The sequence below is a fragment of the Oncorhynchus mykiss genome, chromosome 31 (assembly GCF_013265735.2).
Source record: "Oncorhynchus mykiss isolate Arlee chromosome 31, USDA_OmykA_1.1, whole genome shotgun sequence".
In the NCBI taxonomy this organism is placed as follows: Eukaryota; Metazoa; Chordata; class Actinopteri; order Salmoniformes; family Salmonidae; genus Oncorhynchus; species Oncorhynchus mykiss.
This window is the reverse complement of record NC_050571.1, coordinates 30,062,962-30,084,364: the sequence shown is the minus strand read 5'-3', so window position 1 is coordinate 30,084,364 and position 21,403 is coordinate 30,062,962. Positions and strand designations below refer to the sequence as shown.

General features: G+C 42.9%; 1 protein-coding gene across 10 annotated transcripts in view; it reads right to left on the bottom strand.

Annotated features, from left to right (window-relative positions):
• Window positions 1–15,161: 15,161 nt before the first annotated feature.
• The window catches only part of LOC110504964 (disks large homolog 3), a 181,115-nt gene continuing 174,873 nt past the window's right edge, over window positions 15,162–21,403 (bottom strand). For 8 of the 10 annotated variants that reach the window (XM_036969790.1, XM_036969791.1, XM_036969789.1 and 5 more), the window contains 8 exons: window positions 20,892–20,988; window positions 19,488–19,529; window positions 19,129–19,179; window positions 18,904–19,005; window positions 18,616–18,788; window positions 17,075–17,184; window positions 16,877–16,968; window positions 15,162–16,749 (listed from right to left, as the gene is read on the bottom strand). In XM_036969790.1, coding sequence (XP_036825685.1) covers window positions 16,643–16,749; window positions 16,877–16,968; window positions 17,075–17,184; window positions 18,616–18,788; window positions 18,904–19,005; window positions 19,129–19,179; window positions 19,488–19,529; window positions 20,892–20,988 — 774 coding nt within the window. In that variant the 3' untranslated portion in view covers window positions 15,162–16,642. Of the gene's footprint in view, window positions 16,750–16,876; window positions 16,969–17,074; window positions 17,185–18,615; window positions 18,789–18,903; window positions 19,006–19,128; window positions 19,180–19,487; window positions 19,530–20,257; window positions 20,304–20,891; window positions 20,989–21,403 lie in introns of all 10 variants that reach the window. The other 2 variants (XM_036969793.1, XM_036969794.1) reach the window with 1 other exon arrangement.

The window sequence follows — 21,403 nt, the reverse complement described above, 5'->3', positions numbered from 1 at the left end:
ATATTTTTGACAACTTTTACTTTTACTTCACTACATTCCTAAAGACAATAACGTACTGTTTACTCCATACATTTTCCCTGACACCCAAAACTACTCGTTACATTTTGAATGCTTAACAGGACAGGAAAATGGTCCAATTCACACACTTATCAAGAGAACATCCCTGGTCATCCCTACTACCTGATCTGGCGGATTGTTTGTAAATGATGTCTGAGTGTTGGAGAGTGCCTCTAGTCAGTCAATTAAAAAAACAAGAAGATGGTACCATCTGGCTTGCTTAATATAAGGAATTTGAAATTATTTATGCTTTTACTTATCAGACTTAAGTACATTTGAGCAATTACATTTACTTTTGATACTTAAGTATATTTAAAACCAAATACTTTTAGACTTTTACTCAAGTAGTATTTTACTGGGTGACTTTCACTTTTACTTGAGTCATTTTCTATGAAGGTATCTTTACTTTTACTCAAGTATGACAATTGGATACTTGTTTCACCCCTGCACAAAGTAACAAAGCTGTTTACAAAGTAAACAACAACCTACAAATATGTCTGACGATGAAAACTTGCGAGTGATGAAGAAAACTACTGGAGGGGCGCCCAGGTGTTATTTAACCATCATTATTTGAGCCTGAGTATTCGGATGAAGAATTGAGGCAAATTGAGCTTCAGACATCTAGCCACCATAGCAGTAGCTAGACCACAGCCCCAACCCATCCCCAGGATCAACACCCTTACAAAAAAGCATTGCAGTTTTGAAACTGCAGTAAAAGTGCAGTAACTGTATTTGACTGTGGTATTTTGCAGGCTGTCATTGCAGTTATACTGCACTCTAGCTGCAATAACACTGCAAAATGCGTCCAAAATGTTATTTTGGACGCAGTATTTGCAGCATACTGCAGTTATAGTGTCATCTTTTTTCGTAAGGACACAGACTGGTGGTGCAGTTGTGGCAATTGAGCTCCAATGCCGCGAATGAAGAATCTTTGTGCTGCAGATTATTCGAATGTGTGACTACAATTCTTACAGAAATGGAGAAACGTGATGATGAGTTGCAGTTAGTTTGTTTTTGTGACGACAGGGATATTGCTGCCCACATAAACCCTGATGTCCTGAAAACATATTTATTTACATGTTGGAGACAGCTGGGCCAATTGGACAGTTCTCTACCGGGTAAGTAGCTAAACTTTACTTTATAGAATGATCGCTTATCATAAACCTCTATGAATGGGTCGTTAGTGGATTTTATGTTTTCATATTAGCCCAAAACACTGAGTGTTCAAAACATGAAGAACTTATGCTCTTTCTTGACAGACAGACAGACAGACAGGGGGAGGGGGTTGTTGCAACTCAATATTAGGAATGTTTGGTAGCCTATGATAATTTATCGCAATGTTTCTCCCCTCGTCATAAATACATACATAAATACATACGCTAACCTGTAGAGCACCCAGGCCGATGTCTAAGCGATATGGTGCAATGGTAATAACACAATAAGGACACCTCGAACTTCAAGAATCAGGCTAGGCTACATACCTCGCATGCTTACTTTGTCGCTTTCTCTTCTCAAACGACTATTTGTATTTTGGCACTGCGCCAGAACCAGTCCATGGATCCAGTAACAACATCTGTATTTTTTTTGTATCCTTCGGTTTTCTGTCCCCATCATTTCAGACACCATATCTCGTTCATATGCATAGACGCCGAAGTGCTTGCTACACACGCAGTGATGCAATGTTGGCTGCAGGAGTATTTACATCGTATTTACCATATCGACTGGCTGCATCTCTTCATATCTTTTATCGGAAAACACTGAAATGTGGTGCCTTTTCCACTCTTTCCGGTATGTGGTGCCTTGATTTCCAGTATAAAGTGCAGTCCCGGACCAAATACCCAGCTTACTCTTGCTGCCATCTCTTTACTTTGCGTAACTAACTTTACCAGCGATATACCTGTGGCGACCCGTCATTCAGGGCAGGTGGGGCTGTTTTGAGCGCCACATTTTTAGCAACAACAAAAATATATATATGTTTATTTTGGGGGGGCTTGCCTGTTTTGCATGTTATATTGGCATTAATACGTGTCACATACCAGTTTGCAAACAATGTAAAAAATATATATAATAGAGTTAATAAAGCCAAATACAAACATGGACTCTTTTTTGTTTTCTTGAGTAAGGGAGCTCCAAAATGAAGGTGTTTCAGCCTAGCTCAGTGCTTTCTGTGGTGGTGGGGCAAGCCAGCAGAAAATACAGAGCGCTGCATCGTGATTGGCTCAGTGTTCTGTCACTCATGGGGACACTACGTCACCGCCAAGTCTAAGGGTAGAGCTTGAAAATTCTAGCCCCTTGGGTGCTGCCATATAGTTATATTAGAAGTACCCATCCAAGAGGGCTCAAGGTAATTTGTCACAGATAAAATTACGTCAAATCACGTTATATCTACAGTAGCTTTGATTGGACTGAGGTCAATATCATACTAAGCTAGCAGTCATCATCATGAATCATGTCGACAAATCTACTGGCAAATACTTTTTAATCCTTGTCATATGAAGAGAAATAATGAAGAGAAATTATAGATAAAACGTATCGGTGCTCATCGGCCATTAACATTACACAACAAGTTGGAAATCGTAAATTCAACAATGAGTGGTTTGGAAGGAATCAGTGGCCAACTTCAAGCATTGCAAAGCAATCATTAGCCTGCTATTCAGCAGAGTGGCTGTGTGGTCCCAAGTCTAAGATTAAGGGTTTATTTTCCTAGTTTCAAATTCTAAACATTCAACATTGGCCATGCTGTCAATGAAGCATGATTTGTGCCGCGTTCAAAACAACAGTTAACTCGGAACTGCAAAATCTGACTTTAGTGAGTTCAAGACAACTGAGAACTCGGGGAAAATGAGCTATGACTGGGAAAATACGTTTTGAACTTTCATCCAACTCTGAATTGTAAATCGGGAACTCTGGCCTCTTTCTAGAGCTATGACCAAATATCACTGACGTCATCATGATTTGACCTTTTTTTTCTCTGAGTTCCCAGTTGTCTTGAAAGCACCATAAATCCAGAGAATGCCAGACTTTGATGACAAAGTTTGATGACAAAATTTGCCCACTAAGGACCGCTGTGCTCCTTCCTGTTCAAGTGAGCACATCACAACAAGGTGAGTCCAAAAATGTATTGTATGCTGCTGCATAAATTATGTAATATGCCAGCCACTGTAGCTAAGAAAGTAATACTGAGTGTATGTTGTGTAGTAAGTTGTTAGTAGCCCATGTGCCCCACCCTAATAATTTGGTTTATTTTCACATCTTAATTTCGCCTTCTGTTCTGACTTGGTAGTGCACATGTAGCCTATAACCAGTTTTTGAGAAATGTAATCATCGAACATTGTAAGAGCTTTCATTGTCTGCTTATATGCCCTCTTTATTTATTTTACGGTTCTGACTTGGTGTACAGGGAGAACACTGTAAAAACAGCCCAAGTTCTGAATGCTGTCGCTGTATATTTCAAAAGTGCTGAACAAATAGTTATATTGATTACGTCGGTCCTAGCTCGCTTATTAAGGTCTTAATCGAAATTACGGATTGCTTCTTATCTGCTTGTTGTCTCCAAATGTCATAGTTTGTACATTTCGATTGTCAGTAGAAACCACATTAGTTTAAGCAAGTCAGCCATATCTGCTATGTTTTTTTAAATGGCAGTAAATGAGGCTGAATGAACTGTTTCGCTGCCAGACAAGGCTCTGCTGATAGCCAACAGTGGTAAGGTGTTAGGACTGCTGTTGGGACTCTGCTGTTGGGACAGCTTTATGTAGGCCCTTACAGTTTGTGGGCACCGTTTGTCGCCGTTATAGTACAATTCATGTATTGTTTAGTGTTGTGTTGTGTAGTGGCTTTGCTGGCATGCATCCCACTTTTTTTTTCGTCGCCCCACCAAGATTTACATGCAAAAATCGCCACTGGGTATACCTAAATCTATCAACATTCGCATCAGCTCGTCCCTCACGAGCTCCATATAAGGGAATACCGTGACGTTTCTAAGTACACATTTAATTACTCAAATCAGGTAATACTTTTGACAAAATAGTTAAATCGGCCATATGCTTTCAATAAAACAACGAATTTGTCCACACTGCGCGGATTTCAGAATAATGAATTCATTGTCAACGGAGCAGAGCAAAGAGTCACGTGACCCGTTTTTTCGTTGTCCAAACACTTAAAAGACGCACCATATCCCCTTAGCCCTCAAATTAAGTGGACACTGATGACGTATGACGAGTATACACTTGCAGGGCAAGGGGGAAAGGAATGATGAAAGATTTTTTTTAAATTCAAATACAGTTCAACAATTTACATTCTTACATCATACAAAACAGAATGCAGGTATTAATGAGAAAATACTGAAAAAAAAAAAAAAAAACATTCTAATGCAATTGTAATCACTCTGAAAAAATCTTATTGTAATGATTTAGGAAAATGTTATTCTTGTTATTGTTCACTAGAGTTAATGTTTTAATTAAATAGTTGAATTCCCCCCCAAAATTATGTAATTTTGGTGTAGAATTTGGGAATTTTTGTTTGTGTATCAAGTATTTGGCAACAAGAATAAAAAAACGTACAATCATTTCAGTGGTCTTGTTATCATTGCAATAGTAACATATATCTTTCATGTCAAAAACACAGGCAGTGTTCATAATGGTAAATAAGTATTTTGCAAGGTTTTCCCAAAATTCTGTCACAAATTTACATTCAAAGAACAAGTGAGACAGATTCTCATCAGATATCATCAATAGCCACAAATGTGGATATCATAGAATTACATGGATATATCTTATGTACAATTTTGAAGTGCACCTCCTTAACTTGTTTGCTATACAATATTTGTAAGGCCTTTAACCATGCATTTTTCCAGACAATGTCAGGAATAAGCATGTTCCAGAAAAACTTTCCTCTCGGTGTAAGTTGGTTTTGTGAATGAAGAATTTGTCTTATATATTTATTACAACAAGATTTCTCAAGTAAGCCCACGCCTTCCAATCTGAGTTCTGGATAAACTTTGTGATCGTTACCAAGGCTATGATGAGTTTTCATTCGTGTAGTTAGACCACTGGGAACGGCTTTGATCACAGAAATAAACTCTCTGAAAGGTATTGGAAACTCTTTCAATGTTATAAATTGTTCATATGTGAGAATATTACCCTTGTTGTTGAAAATATGAAGAACAAAGTCAATATTCCTCTCTTGCCAGCTGGGGTAGAACAATGACTTATTCCTTATAGTTATGTCTGAATTATTCCACAAAAGAGTTTTATGTGGTGAAAAATTGTGCAGGAAACATATTTTCCAGTCCTTTAAAGCTTGTTGGTGAAGCCTAGCCAATTTAGCAGGTAATCTTTCAGGAATATAATGACATTTCAGTAAAAATTGAAGACCTCCCAATTTATTAAACACATTATTTGGAATGAAATACCATATTGAATCAGTATTGATAAAAAAATGTTCAACCAGTTTATCTTGAAAGTGTTATTTATGTCAACAAAATCCAACACTTCTAGACCGCCTTCAGCTCTTTTGTTAGAAACAACTGATTTTTTTTAGTTTGAGACTTATTTTTCCAGATGAAGTCAAGAAAGGTCTTATTGATCTCTTGTCAAAGGGGGGTACACAAAAGGAGACAGTCCCTCTGCCTTGGACAGAAGTACTCTCCCAAGTATAGAAAGATCTCTTTGTAGCCAGTTATTAAATATATTTTTAGTTCTCTTAATTTTAGGAGAGAAATTCAAATGTTGTCAGACTAAGTGGTTTTTTGACAGACGTATTCCTAAATATTTAACACAGTCCTTTACAGGAATATTTTCTATTTCTTTATCATCAGTCAAATAAACATACGATTTCACATTTAGAAACATTCAGTATTAATCGTGATAAAATAGAAAATGCAGTTATAGCATTAAGGGCATGTGCTGGTCTTTGTCTCTTAAGAAAAGAGTAGTATCATCAGCCAGTTGGGAAATGTTGATTTCTTTGTTAAAAATGGTTAAGCCATACAAATGTGCATCATTCAGAATATCTAGAGATAGAAGTTCCACAACCAAAATGAATAAAAATGGCGAAATTGGGCATCCCTGTCGTACACTTCTGTTGATACTGAATCCTTTGGAAGTATTAAGGTTTAGTAGCACAGAACAATTTATAATGTTGTGAAACATGCAAAGTACTTTAATAAAATGTGCACCAAATCCAAAAAGTTTAAGAGAACATAAAGAGAAATTCATGTTCAATTGTTTCAAAGGCTTTACAGAAGTCCAAAAATAAGACAACCGCATCTGAGTCAATTGCATCTGAATAATCTATAAAGTCCAAGACTAAAAGAATGTTAGAATTTATGTGACGGTGTAACGGTTTTCTGTATGAGAAGGAGAGTCGGACCAAAATGCGGCGTGTCTATTGCAATCCATGTTTAATGAAATAACACACTAAACACAAACACTACCAAAACAATAAACTTAACAAAACCCGAAACAGCCTATACTTGTGTATCCTAACACAGAACAATGACATCAGGACACTAAGGACAATCACCCACGACAAACTCAAAGAATATGGCTGCCTAAATATGGTTCCCAATCAGAGACAACGATAAACACCTGCCTCTGATTGAGAACCACTTCAGACAGCCATAGACTTAGCTAGAACACCCCACTAGCTACAATCCCCACACATACACACCACATACAAAAACCCATGCCACACCCTGGCCTGACCAAATAAATAAAGATAAACACAAAATACTTTGACCAGGGTGTGACAGAACCCCCCCCCTAAGGTGCGGACTCCCGAACGCACCTCAAAACAATAGGGAGGGTCCGGGTGGGCGTCTGTCCATGGTGGCGGCTCCGGCGCGGGACGTGGACCCCACTCAATCAATGTCTTAGTCCCTTCTCCTCGCGTCCCTGGATAGTCCACCCTCGCCGCCGACCATGGCCTAGTAGTCCTCACCCAGAACCCCACTGGACTGAGGAGCAGATCGGGACTGAGGGGCAGCTCGGGACTGAGGCAGCTCGGGACTGAGGGGAAGCTCAGGAGTGAGAGGAAGCTCAGGAGTGAGAGGAAGCTCAGGCAGGTTGATGAATCTACCTGGCTGACTGGCAGATCCTGGCCGACTGGCAGATCTGGAAGAGTCTGGTCGACTGGCAGATCTGGAAGAGTCTGGTCGACTGGCAGATCTGGAAGAGTCTGGTCGACTGGCAGATCTGGGAGAGTCTGGTCGACTGGCAGATCTGGGAGAGTCTGGTCGACTGGCAGATCTGGGAGAGTCTGGTCGACTGGCAGATCTGGGAGAGTCTGGTCGACTGGCAGATCTGGAAGAGTCTGGTCGACTGGCAGATCTGGGAGAGTCTGGTCGACTGGCAGATCTGGGAGAGTCTGGTCGACTGGCAGATCTGGGAGAGTCTGGTCGACTGGCAGATCTGGGAGAGTCTGGTCGACTGGCAGATCTGGGAGAGTCTGGTCGACTGGCAGATCTGGGAGAGTCTGGTCGACTGGCAGATCTGGAAGAGTCTGGTCGACTGGCAGATCTGGAAGAGTCTGGTCGACTGGCAGATCTGGAAGAGTCTGGTCGACTGGCAGCTCTGGCTGCTCCATGCTGACTGGCTGCTCCATGATGACTGGCAGCTCTGGCTGCTCCATGCTGACTGGCTGCTCCATGCTGACTGGCAGCTCTGGCTGCTCCATGCTGACTGGCTGCTCTGGCTGCTCCATGCTGACTGGCTGCTCCATGCTGACTGGCTGCTCCATGCTGACTGGCGGCCCTGGCTGCTCCATGCTGACTGGCGGCCCTGGCTGCTCCATGCTGACTGGCGGCCCTGGCTGCTCCATGCTGACTGGCGGCCCTGGCTGCTCCATGCTGACTGGCGGCTCTGGCGGCTCCTTGCAGACTGGCGGCTCTGGCGGCTCCTTGCAGACTGGCAGCTCTGGCGGCTCCTTGCAGACTGGCAGCTTTGGCGGCATCCTGCAGACAGGCAGCTCTGGCGGCTCCTTGCAGACTGGCAGCTTTGGCGGCATCCTGCAGACAGGCAGCTCTGGCGGCTCCTTGCAGACTGGCAGCTTTGGCGGCATCCTGCAGACAGGCAGCTCTGGCGGCTCCTTGCAGACTGGCAGCTCCTTGCAGACTGGCAGCTCCTTGCAGACTGGCAGCTCCTTGCAGACTGGCAGCTCTATGCTAACTGGCAGCTCTATGCTAACTGGCAGCTCTATGCTAACTGGCAGCTCTATGCTAACTGGCAGTTCTGAACAGGCGGGAGACTCCGGCAGCGCTGTAGAGAAGGAAGGCTCTAACAGCGCTAAACAGGCGGGAGACTCCGACAGCGCTGGAGAGGAGGAGGGCTCCGACAGCGCTGGACAGGCGAGGCGCACTGTAGGCCTGATGCGTGGTGCTGGCACTGGTGGTACTGGGCCGAGAACACGCACAGGAAGCCTGGTGCGGGGAGCTGCTACCGGAGGGCTGGGGTGTGGAGGTGGCACAGGATGGGTTAGACCGTGAAGGCGTACTGGAGATCTTGAGAGCGGTGCTGGCACAGAACGTGCAAGGCTAGGGAGGTGCACAGGAGGCCTGGTACGTGAAACTGGCACCATCTTAACCAGCCGACTAACACGCACCTCAGGACGAGTATGGAGCGCTGACCCAGGTGCCATCAAATCCCCGACACGCTCCGTCGGGCGAATTCCATGTTTAAAACACCAACACAGCAACTCCCTCATTTCTCTCTCCTCCAATTTCCCCATTAACTCCTTCACAGTCTCTGTTTCGCTCACCTCCAACACCGGCTCTGGTCTCCTCCTTGGCTCCTCACGATAAACAGGGAGAGTTGGCTCAGGTCTGGCTCCTGACTCTGCCACACTCTCCCTGAGCCCCCCCCCAATAAATTTTTGGGGCTGACTATGGGGCCTCCGTCCGCGCCGCCTTGCTTGCTTCGCAAACTCCATTCTCCTATATCCTTCCGCGCACTGCTCCATCGAATCCCAGGCGGGCTCCGGCACTCTCCCTGGGTCGACCGCCCACCTGTCTATCTCCTCCCAAGAAGTATAGTCCATACTGTACTCCACTTTGGGCTGTTCTTGCCTGTTGACACGCTGCTTGGTCCCTTTGTGGTGGGTGATTCTGTAACGGTTTTCTGTATGAGAAGGAGAGTCGGACCAAAATGCGGCGTGTCTATTGCAATCCATGTTTAATGAAATAACACACTAAACACAAACACTACCAAAACAATAAACTTAACAAAACCCGAAACAGCCTATACTTGTGTATCCTAACACAGAACAATGACATCAGGACACTAAGGACAATCACCCACGACAAACTCAAAGAATATGGCTGCCTAAATATGGTTCCCAATCAGAGACAACGATAAACACCTGCCTCTGATTGAGAACCACTTCAGACAGCCATAGACTTAGCTAGAACACCCCACTAGCTACAATCCCCACACATACACACCACATACAAAAACCCATGCCACACCCTGGCCTGACCAAATAAATAAAGATAAACACAAAATACTTTGACCAGGGTGTGACAGACGGCCCTTCATAAATCCTGTTTGAGTCTCATTTATAATGGTATCTATTCCTTTCTTTAATCTTTTGGCATAAACCAGAGCAATCAATTTGTAATCAATATTTAATCAAGTAATTGGTCTCCAATTGTCAATGAGAGAAGGGTCTTTATTGGGCTTCGGAATCAATGAAATAAGGCAATGTTTCATAGTGGAGACCATTTCCCCATTTTTAATACAATCTTGAAACATATTGAAAATCGGGTCTTCTAGTAACTCCCAAAACTGTCTATAGAATTCAACTGACAGGCCATCAGGGCCAGGTGATTTCCCTTTTTTCATTGAATTCAGAAACCTCTCTAATTTCTTCAATTGACACAGGTGAATCGCAAACTGAGTGGAAATCATCCTCAATTACAGGGACATAATTCTGAATGTGGCAAATGTAGCTTTCACAACCATCTTCCTGAAATTGAGAGCTGTAAAGGTTTTCATAAAAGGAATTGACAAATGATGATATTGCAATGGGATCTTTGCATAAAACATAATTAATTTTGAGTGCAGTTATAGATTTTCTTTTGTAGTTTCTCTTTTCAAGTGCATAAAAAGTAACTAGTGTTTCTTTCCCCCTCTTCAATCCACTTTGCTCTTGACCTTACAAAGGCACCCATTGCCAGATCCGTGTAAAGCTGTTCTAATTCTAGTTGTAAAGATTTGAATACAGGCTCCTCTTCTTCAGACAAATTATCTTTCTTCAGAAAACTGTCAAGCTTGCTCATCATCTCCTTTTCTCTAAGGTTCTTTAATTGCATCAGCTCTTTGGCGCGTTTAATGGCTACCACTCTGACTCTATATTTGAAAAATTCCCATCTACTTCCATGACCCAAGTCTTTTCTTGCATAAAGGAGGAATGATTTGTGAATGGGCCACCCTTGGCCGGAAATTCGTCACTCGTTCATCCCGCGATGATTGTGTTTTTAGCCACCGGTAGTTTTATAAGCGCATGTCTATATATAATTATTAATATACGCCTACTGTATGATAGTTAGCTAACTAACGTTAGCCTGTATAGCTGGAACTTCTGAAGAAGGAAAATTATTTATTTCTACAATTTCCAAAAGATAACCAAACAAAAACATGTACTTTTTACGAGACGTGTTTGTGCCGTCATGTGCATTAGAAGCACAATGTAACTTATTTGCATTCGTTTTTACTTACACTTGTATGTTGACTTCTCCATTGATGTTGTTTTTAAGTTTTCGCTGACTTTTCTTAGCAGATGTACAATCGTTGCAAATTGAATTATGGTGTGTTTCAGGCCCCGGAGTGAACATACTTGTACACCTGTAAAGCCCACTAAAACGAGGGCTGAGGGGCTTACGTTGCAAACTGCCCTTGCTTGGCTAATCATTTGGACCGCCCGCCAAGATGGCGACAGGGATTTCCCCAAGGGCATAAGGCAAGGGAGGAGGGTGTGTCTTTTCAGTGTTTGGACCGCCACCCCGGTATTCCAGCATAGCACTACATCACAGCATTACAGGGAGAGATGGGGAAACTCCACTGAACTAGTTTCAATGTATGGATTCACTTGGAAGTTTCTGGATTTTGGGAAAACTTGTCCTTTAAATCAATATACATCAAAATCACATTTGAGTCTTCCTCAACAACTCTTGCTGTCGTGTCATTCCCAGACTAACTATAGACATTAAAAGCCCATTCATATGCATACCTGGACTCTGAGACCATCATCACAGGTGCTTCTAGACAGGTGGACTGCGGCAGCATGAATGTGTTTGTTGTCTCCTCTCCAGCCTGAGGACTTCCCTGAGATGGAGATCTTGTGGCAGCTGACCTGCGCCTGGAACACAGGCATCCTGCTTTACAGCCTGGCCGAGTACCCTGAGGGGTGGTGTGGCCTGGGCATGAGCTTCCTCTGCCGCCTGGGCTCCCTGCAGGAGAGCTACCAGACACAGGTACTACTGACTGACTGAGGAGACAGCAGTAGAGTGTGACAGGGCTGAGTCAAATGAGAGGTTTTGGCCCATGGAATACTGAATTGTAATTTTAAAAAATGTAATCTTCATTTAACTAGGCAAGTCCGTTGAGAACATTCTTATTACTGATAAGATGTCTTAAGAAAAGTTTGGTTGTATACCTGTAAATGAAAAGAGATATAGACCTAGCCATTTTGTTTCTTAGATTGCTAATATCCAGTATTGTTTGTCCACAGATATCAGATCTGTACACAGGTCCTGGATAGTCTGGACAAAGCCAAGAAGAACCTCATCTTGGAGTAGTGATTTGAGCTGGTAGAGCTTTGCAGAGCTCTTTTACTGTCTGGCACCTGATATTATTCATGTGGTAGCTGGGATGGTAGTTTATTATATGATGTCTCACTGGTTCTTGTATGACTGGTCTCCAGTTTAGTCAGCTCCTCCAGGATGTCAGTTGCATCCTGTCCTCCCCCAATATTTCCCTCACTTTCACTATGGAGAGTTCAGATAACCGTTTCTAGTTAATGTTTTGGTACTTCTGCACACGAATGGGCTTTATTTTAAGCCTCTTGCATATATTACATTCATATGAATTTTACATGTAAAAATTTAATTTGTCTTAATTAAACAAATCATCTTAAACTGCCAATACCAGTGGACTCAAATAAAACACATCAAAATCATATAACCGAGTCACATATTTTATTATTTTCAAACAAATAAACTCTTGTCCAGTCCAAAACAAAACCCCAAACAAAATAGGTTGCAGGACTGTTCCCTCATGACTAGGACAGGGAAGACCGTTCGGTCCAGCGTCCTGATAGGCTCTACCACCTGTAGTGTGACAGGAAGGAAAGTACTGTACAATCAAAGGGTTCGCAAGCACTTACTGCACAGGTGCGCTGTCAAACAACTCATCACCCCGAAGGACAAACCATAACCCGACCGACCCCACCCCCCCCAGAGCTCATGTCTCTCTCACTGGAAAAAATACCCTCATCAATTATACAAACACAAGAGGCATTTCGGTTCAATCTTGTTCTACCTAAATAGAAATAATACAATTAAATCTAGTTCTTTGGGCTTTATTGACATGGCTGACCGAGAGGTATAAATACCAGACGTTAACAGTCTGGTGTTTAGTTGAAACACAGCTGAGGAGCAGTTCTAAATGAGAATGATCAATGCACCTCATGGTTTCTGGAATATCACCTTGTAGGTTGCTGCCTGTGTCTCTTCATTTTTTTTACATAATTGTTTAATTCTATACACCCAGACACCATTTTCCACAAGAAATAACATGTAGACAGGCCCTACTTGAGGGAATTACATTCCCAACTGACAAACATTTTTCCAATAGGCAGCTGAAGATTTGTCTATAGAGAAATACCAACATTACAGCACATTTGTATGGAAATTATATCTCAGAATAGCTCAGTTTACTTACCTGACATTTGTGATCTAGAAAACATGTTTTGCCCCAGTTTGTTTCACACATGCATGAAGCACAGGTGAGGGGGATCTGCTGGGGGCATATTTACATTTGACAGCTACCACACCCTTTGAAACAGTCTGTATGCAGTTTATAAATGGCTCTGTTCCCTTCGGTTATTCCCTGAACTCTGGTTTTGACACAGGTAATGACAGCTGGTTTAGCAGTGGTGCCTGGCAGGTGGGCACACCTGTTCAGAAAATGCCTTCAGGTACAGGTGCTTTAGAGGGAAGTAAGGGACCCAGAGGGCTAGGTGACAACTTCCTGTGGGCATATAGAAGATGGTCTGGCTCTCAGGTATCTGAGGAAAACCCATTCCCCTCTACCAAAAAAAAGGTGGAAAATCTAAACGTTCACAGGGTAGGGAGCCACAGCATTCCTTATTCTTCAACAAGTCCCCTCACATGTACACAAACACACAGTGCCAAGATCCGCAAAGGGAGATGGGGCAGGTCATTTCAATCCTGTTGAATCCATAGAGCCAACTCAGGCAAGGGTTTACCACAGAAGTGGTCTTCACAAAGCTTCACCGCATCATAAGATAGACATATTACATTCGCTTATTAAATAGTTCAATGCAAATGCCTTTAAAATCACTCAGATCGTTCAGTCAATTACTCTCATTCACATTTAACAGCCTTGAACTCTCCATGTCTCCTTTCAAACATGGCATTTCAGTCACAGGGGAAATTAAATCTGCGTGTTAGATTCCTGAGCTGACCTTGCTCGCCCAGACATGCCATGGGTTCATAACACAGTGGTTCAACACATGCCCAGAACTCATTCAAAAATGATTTAAAAACGTTAGATACACAGAGCATATACAGTGTATTCAGAAAGTATTCAGACCCCTTTGACTTTTTCTACATTTTTAAGTCACAGCCTTATTCTAAAATGGATTAAATACTTAAATCTACACACTATAACCCCATGACAAAGCAAAACGTTTTTAAATTTTTTTTTTTAATGTTAGCAAATGTGTGTGTATATATATATATATATATATATATATAAATAAAAAACAATGATAACACATTTACATAAGTATTCAGAACCTTTACTCAGTACTTTGTTGAAGCCCCTTTGGCAGCGATTACAGCCTCAAGTCTTCTTGGGTATGACGCACAAGCTTGGCACTCCTGTATTTGGGGCGTTTTTCCCCATTCTTCTCTGCAGATCCTCTCAAGCTCTGTCAGGTTGGATGGGAAGCGTCACTGCACAGCTATTTTTAGGTCTCTCCAGAGATGTTCGATCGGGTTCAAGTCCAGGCTTTGGCCATTCAGAGACTTGTCCCGAAGCCACTCCTGCGTTGTCTTGGCTGTGTGCTTAGAGTCGTTGTCCAGTTGGAAGGTGAACCTTCGCTCCAGTCTGAGGTCCAGAGTGCTCTGGAGCAGGTTATCATCAAGGATCTCTCTGTACTTTGCTCCGTTCATCTTTCCCTCGATCCTGACTAGTCTCCCAGTCCCTACTGCTGAAGAGTGGCTTCCATCTGGCCACTCTACCATAAAGGTCTGATTGCTGGAGTGCTACATAGATGGTTGTCCTTCTGGAAGGTTCTCCCATCTCCACAGAGGAACTCTGGAGCTCCGTCAGAGTGACCATTGGGTCCTTGGTCACCTCCCTGACCAAGGCACTTCTCCCACGATTGCTCAGTTTGGCCAGGCGGCTAGCTCTAGGAAGAGTCTTGGTGGTTCCAAACTTCTTCAATTTAAGGCCACTGTGTTCTTGGGGACCTTCAATGCTGCAGAAATGTTTTGGTAGCCTTCCCCAGATCTGTGCCGCGACACAATCCTGTCTCTGAGCTCTACAAACAAATCCTTCAACCATGGCTTGGTTTTTACTCTGACATGCACTGTCAACTGTGGGACCTTATATATACACACACAGTTTTGTGCCTTTCCAGATCATGTCCAATCAATTGAATTTCCCACAGGTGGATTCTAATCAAGTTGTAGAAACATCAAGGATGATCAATGGAAACAGGATTCACCTGAGCTTAATTTCAAGTCGTAGCAAAGGGTCTGAATACTTAAGTAAGGCATTTCTGTTTACACAACTTTCTAAAACTGTTTTTGCTTTGTCATTATGGGGTATTGTGTGTTGATTGAGAACATGTATTTAATCCATTTTAAAATAAGACTAATGTGAAAAAAAGTCAAGAAGTCTGAATACTTTACGAATGCAATGTAGGTTTTAATCAAACCCCTCTTTAGTGTTATTTTGGGTGGGGGGGGAAAGGGGACAATCCAAAAGCAGGTTAAATTGCCTCTGTTAGGACATCCAATACAAGTATTGTCTCGTTCTACCCGTTTTTAAGGCCACCTTCATGATGGCATATTCAGGACAGTACCATGTGACCATTCAATCAGAAGACACACTCCTCTTGGAAGGTAGAGAGTGTAATAGGGTGATCTGCTGCTCAACGTGGGTGAGGGAGCTATGGCTGCCTAAATTGAAATCCAATCAAATCTTAAATTATAACAGGAAAAGGGTCAAAAAGAATACAAAGGGAAGATAGAAATCCACGGAAGTGCGATGCGTTTGTCTATTGCACTCACAAGTTAGACCTCCTGGAAGTCAGGAGACAACGCAGAAAAAGTTAACATTTAAAATAAAAAGTTCCATCTTTTTTTTGTTGTCAATTATTTATAGCTTCCCTCAAAGTACAGGTAGTAATATAACAATTTATATTTGATGTAAGGCAGTTTGGTGTTTTGCAGAGAGCCCCGTTACACTTCTCTACCCCCATCCTTTACACAGAGCAGCTAAAAACCACAAGCAAAAAAATCCCCCCTCCAAAAAAACAATCTAACAGCCCTCCAAGTAGACAATTCTAGTGAAGTGTAAAACGTGTAGTTTTTAATATGTAGTAAAATCGCAGTAGGATTTGATGATTTACCTTGTGATTTCATTATATAAATGTAGAGATTCATAACTAATTTCTTCCATTGGTTCTGCCTCCCAAGAGGTCTGTATCAGCTGCAGCACCAACAACTGGCAGCTGATCAAACAGCAAGCTGGTAGATCACCAGTCTGTAGGCTTCTCCACCAATTTCTTCAGTAATTACAAAGAAGAGCAATAACTCCAACAGTACCATCAGCTGGGCTTGATATTATCCAGTCCTTGTAGAAAAAAAACCGAAGTGGTCTTTGCTTCTCATCTTGCGTGTCTTTTTTAAAAATGTGATTTGATGAACATTTACAGTGTTCCAACTTGTATGATTGGTCTGCAACTTCTCCTGAATCCCTAACTCCTCCTCACTCCAGCGTCGTCTGTAAAACATTCTGATCTTCAACTGTCAGTCCCATTTCACAAAGAACGATTCATTTTGCTTTTCCCTTGTTTTGTTTTAAAATGACAAATTCATTTGAAATGGCATTTCCAGTCTTGAATGGATTTGCTGAGAAACTCATGCAGGGGTGTGCACAGTCACAGAAATGGTGATAAGACTAGTTTTCATTTGAGATTAACATAATGATGACACTAAAACTTGATATGACACATATCTGCAAAAAAGGGGGAGGGAGGAGCTCTTCGGGGGATGGGCGGTGTGTCGGGAGGGGGGGGTCTCTGCGCCGACAGAGGGGTACAGCTGGGGAGCTCAGAGCTTCTCTGAAGAAGGTATCCAGATGTAGGGGCCCGACTGTTCCTCAATGATCATCTTGATTTTGTTGTAGATCTCCTCTAGCGAATCACCCTGTACAATGGCTGGAGAGAGAGAGAGAGAGAGAGACACACACAAATGAGTGCATCAAGATTCCTACTCGCACTACAATACAAGCTAATCTAAAAATATTTAGCATCTGTGAAATAATGTAATAACTAGTGGACTTACCTGTGAAAAATTCTCCAAACTCTTGTTCAAGCTTAATTGCTTTATCAAAGACTTTATTAGCTTGTTCGTAAGTCTGTCTCTTATTCATGTCCCTGCAACACAAGACATGATTGTGCAGTACAGGAAGTGATTGTTGTATGGAGTTAACAGTAAAAGTGCAATGCTTATAACAGTTTATTAGTTCCAACACACACTTACATAAGAGCTTCAATGGATTTTGGTTTGATGAAAATTGCGATCGAATAAAGTTGTGCTTGTTGAAGTCGCTTTATAGCGTTCCCAGACACGTCCAGGATACAATGTTTTCCCTGCAGGAAGAGGAAAGAGAGAACGAGCAGGTCAGTGTGAAACTACCACATACTCTATCAGGCTCTACATCCCATTAAGAATGAATCAGAAATTAACCCTGGATGCAAACTTGTGAGGACCCAAAAAGGTGACAGTTTTTCCACACAGCAACATGCAGAAAATCTATACGCCGTAAGAGTTTCTCTATTCTCAGAGTGGGGTTATCACAATACCAACATTTTACTAACGATGTGATCCCAGGCCAAGTATCACAATACCAAGTAGTATTGTGATACCAGATTTAGCTTAAAATGAAATTGATTAAGCATATGCATCCTACCTTTGAATCATCTTTTTGAGTAGGCTATCACTTTTCTGTTTGTCCTGTGCCATCCAAATTTGTGCATAGCCAAGGTACCATGTTGTTAGCTAGCTAGCCAGGTAACATAACTAAACAGGGTTGTTTGCAGTAGAAAAGGGAGAAAGGAGCATAACTTCTGACTGGTTTGGCCTAGAAACTTTCAGTGATATAAAGGCGCAAGCATTACTGTCACTGTGCTCCGTTTTTCCTCTATGGCTGCGTGACAGCAAAGCCTAGCGGACTGGCCTGCTTGCTCTAACAGGAGAATTTAAAAGATACTTATCCACTTCGCTCGTGCTGCGAGCCGCTCCAATAACTAAACAAATATAACAGAAGCCTCATCACTTGTCTGCACACCCTCAGCTCGCCATCACGGCTAAATAACATTTCAACCTGATGGAGATGCGCAGACAGAATGGACAGAGAGAAGCAGCTGAGGAGGGTAATGGCTCGCTAGGCTGCTCACAGCAGTCACCGGTGAGACCGGATGAAGCATTTTGATATAATCTCTCGTGGACCGACTACATGCCAAACTTTCGCGTGAGGATTTTACTTCTGGGTAACCAAGATTCATTCTGATGACATATCGGACATCACGCTCTGAACTTAGTTTGATATCCTATTTGAGGGACGCATTCTGTGCTCAGTCATTCATTTAGTTGAGAAACAAAATGTAAAAATGTAATGTAAATGTGAGTCATTTAGCAGACGCTCTCATCCAGAGCGACTTAAAACGTCAGTGCATTCATCTTGAGATAGCTAGGTGGGACAACCACATATCAAAGGCAAGTACATTGTTCCTCTAGAAAGTAGCTATCAGTTGAGATAGTAATGGGCAGGGGAAGTCACATATATTTAGTGATCTCACAGGGAGAAGACAAGATCTGTGAGTCTCTTATCTCAATGGGTGCTGAGCACCTGCTGTCAGACCCCACGCATACTTATTTTATGTTGAATACGGATCTACACGATTCATGTGGATGACCTATTTTGAGATCAAACCCGGCAAATATCGCAGAAAAGTGACGAGTTTGCATCCCTGTATGCTGTACATTTAATGGTGTGTGTGTGTGTGTGTGTGCCTCCATACCCTCTCAGCCACTGCTCTGACAGACAAGATGCTGGTCCCATAGAGGTTCTCGTTGAACTGGCCCGCCTCAATGAACTTATTATCCTGAATGTCCTTCTCCATCTGCTCCCGCGAGCCCACAAAGTGGTAGTCCTGGCCGTCCATCTCGTTCTCCCGCTGCGGACGTGTCGTGTCTGCACAGAGAGAGGGACCAGTTCAACTGACGGTTAGAGAGTGTGGTCACTAAAACACAGCGTTGCCATACACTGCTGTGATAATGTGATGCATGTTGCGGAGTGGTCTACTCACGAGGAACGCAGGAGCCAAACTTGTGAGAGAACTCTGAAATCAGGTCATCGTTAACTCGGTCTTTCATTGGGCCTAAGATGATCACAGGCCTCGTGTAATGAACTGCAAACGAGAGGAGAGGAAGCAGGTCAGAACTAATGTCTGCAAACACTGGAATAAAGATAAGCATTAATGGTCGCCAACCCTCTTCTACACAGAGAACAAATATATGTATATTATACGTACTCTCCTGTCGAATCACTGGCTCGTATGAGAGAATTGTGTCTTCATGGCCCTCTGAATAGCAGAAAGGAAGAAGACAGTATGTCGTCTTTATTACAATCCCATGACAATGGATGTCCAGATGTGGTTGATAGTGGTTTAAAGGTAGTCTTTTCATGCAGTCACATTTTCCATAAGAGAAGGTTTTCCTACTAAGTGCCTGATACCACCTCAGTGGAATGCCAGCTAACTACAGCACAGAGGACTCAAATGAGTTCTGGATACGGCCGTAATGACGTGCAGCATGCTTTTCATTTAGGTGGATTATCTTAGAAACAAGGAATTAACATTTGTTGTTGTTGAAGAAAAACACGGTTGCTTACTTGAGCTGCTTTCACTGTCGCTGGTGTTTGACGTCAGGCATTCTGCAAGGAGAGGAACATGTTTAGGGTGGGGAAAGTTTAAACCTGTCAGTGGTTGTAGTAGCCACAATCATTTTGGTGAGAAAAAAATATATATGTTCACCACCAGTCTCAGAACATCAAGGAAATAACGAATCTCCCCGTTTTCCCACTGCTTAACCCCAAAGAAAACAACAGCCTTGTTCAGAGTGACATCACTCTCTATAGGGGGAAGTGGTTGAAGGTGGCAGCAATAGGAAATGAAGTGTTTCCTTTCACAAAGTCCCAACTGACCCTGCGGTCCCTTGCCTATGTTTCCTACGGAGGGGCCTGAATCTGGGACGTCACATACAATGTCAGGGACAAGCAAAAGAAAACCGTGGCGGTTAACAAGGATGCATCGGCACTGGGCAGTCAGCTCGGCTGGCTAACAGGGTTAAAACAGGATAGGAAAAGCAAACCCTGTCCAGTAAGTGAAGGGAGGGAGATACTAGGTTCTTCCAAGTAATCACTCTGACAATGCCCTGCTAAACTTTTATAGTCCAATCCCTACAGGGGAGGAGGAAGTCAGACGAGGTCTAACGCTTGTACTCTTATCCTAGGGTGTGTGTGTGTGTGTGTGTGTAAGCAAGAGAAAGCACATGTGTGTGTTGCAGCCATTGCCAGTCAGGTCTGCATTGAACAGGCATTTAGCTCGGCGCTCTGGGGACAGCAGCTGCAGCTGCAGCGTGCCAGTCCAACCACACACTTACTCAAACTCTTTGATCCATAAAAGTCATCGCTTAACCCTGGGAAGTCCTGAGTGTCCCGACAGGTGAGAGCAGAAACAGAGAGAGAAGAGGCAGACAGGAAGAAGAAGAGGTTAGTGAGCGCTGGCCGAGAGCAAGGGAGGTGTGCTGTGCTGCTCGCTGGAAGGCAGGGAGATGGGGGGGACCAACACAAGGCACTGTGCTCCCTAAACCCTACTCTATTCCCAGTGAAAACCAATGCCCTTTTCAATTAGACACAGTCAGTCCCATTAAGAATGGGATTTAGACCTGTTGGTCTTAATGCTTTTTAGTGCTGCCGTCCAGGTAATGTGATTCTACCTGGGCAGCAGTAAATAGTGGGGGTGTATCAAGGCCTCTAAGAAGCAGTACACGGTTACTGTGTTAGTGCAGCCAGACACACACATGCCCTGGCAGCCAGCAGAACACACCTGGAGTCTCCACCAGAGGACAGACAGACACCAGAGAGAGGCCGACACCTGAACCCCAGGCCTGGGTCTGTGTGGGTCCTCTCTGGGTGATTAAATGAGAGGAGAAAGAAAGCCACGGTCTGCTCCCAGAGGTGAGTGGAGAGATGAAGCGAAAAGCAAAACCCTCTTATCACACGTTGGGTACTCACGTTCAGACTCCAACTCCTGCACAATATTCTCCTTGCTCTTGTAAAACGGGAACTTGTGTGAGAGGTTGAAGCTTTTTTTGCGCTTTATTTTGATTGACTGCTTGGAGATGTGCATGATGATGGGGGGGGGCAATGGGGGGGGTGAAACAAAAAACACAACAGAATGTTTTTGTTCAACGAGGACACCAAACACACATGCAAAATGAAATAAAACAGACACAAATCTATACAAATGTAACAATAAATTAAGGAAGATAACCAGGGTGAAATGAATGGTACACTTATGCAAAGGGGGGGGATGCTACTTCCATTTTTATCTTAGAAACGGTATATAGAAGCCGAAATTGCTTTCTTATATCATTACAGGAGTGTGAATGACAGGGTCAAAATATTACATGAACATCATGTGATAACACTTAGCCAATCAATAATTGACCAACGAGATCCTAGATTTGTGAACCAGCGGTTTCGCACATTGCCAATGTACAGATTTTATATCACATAAACAAATA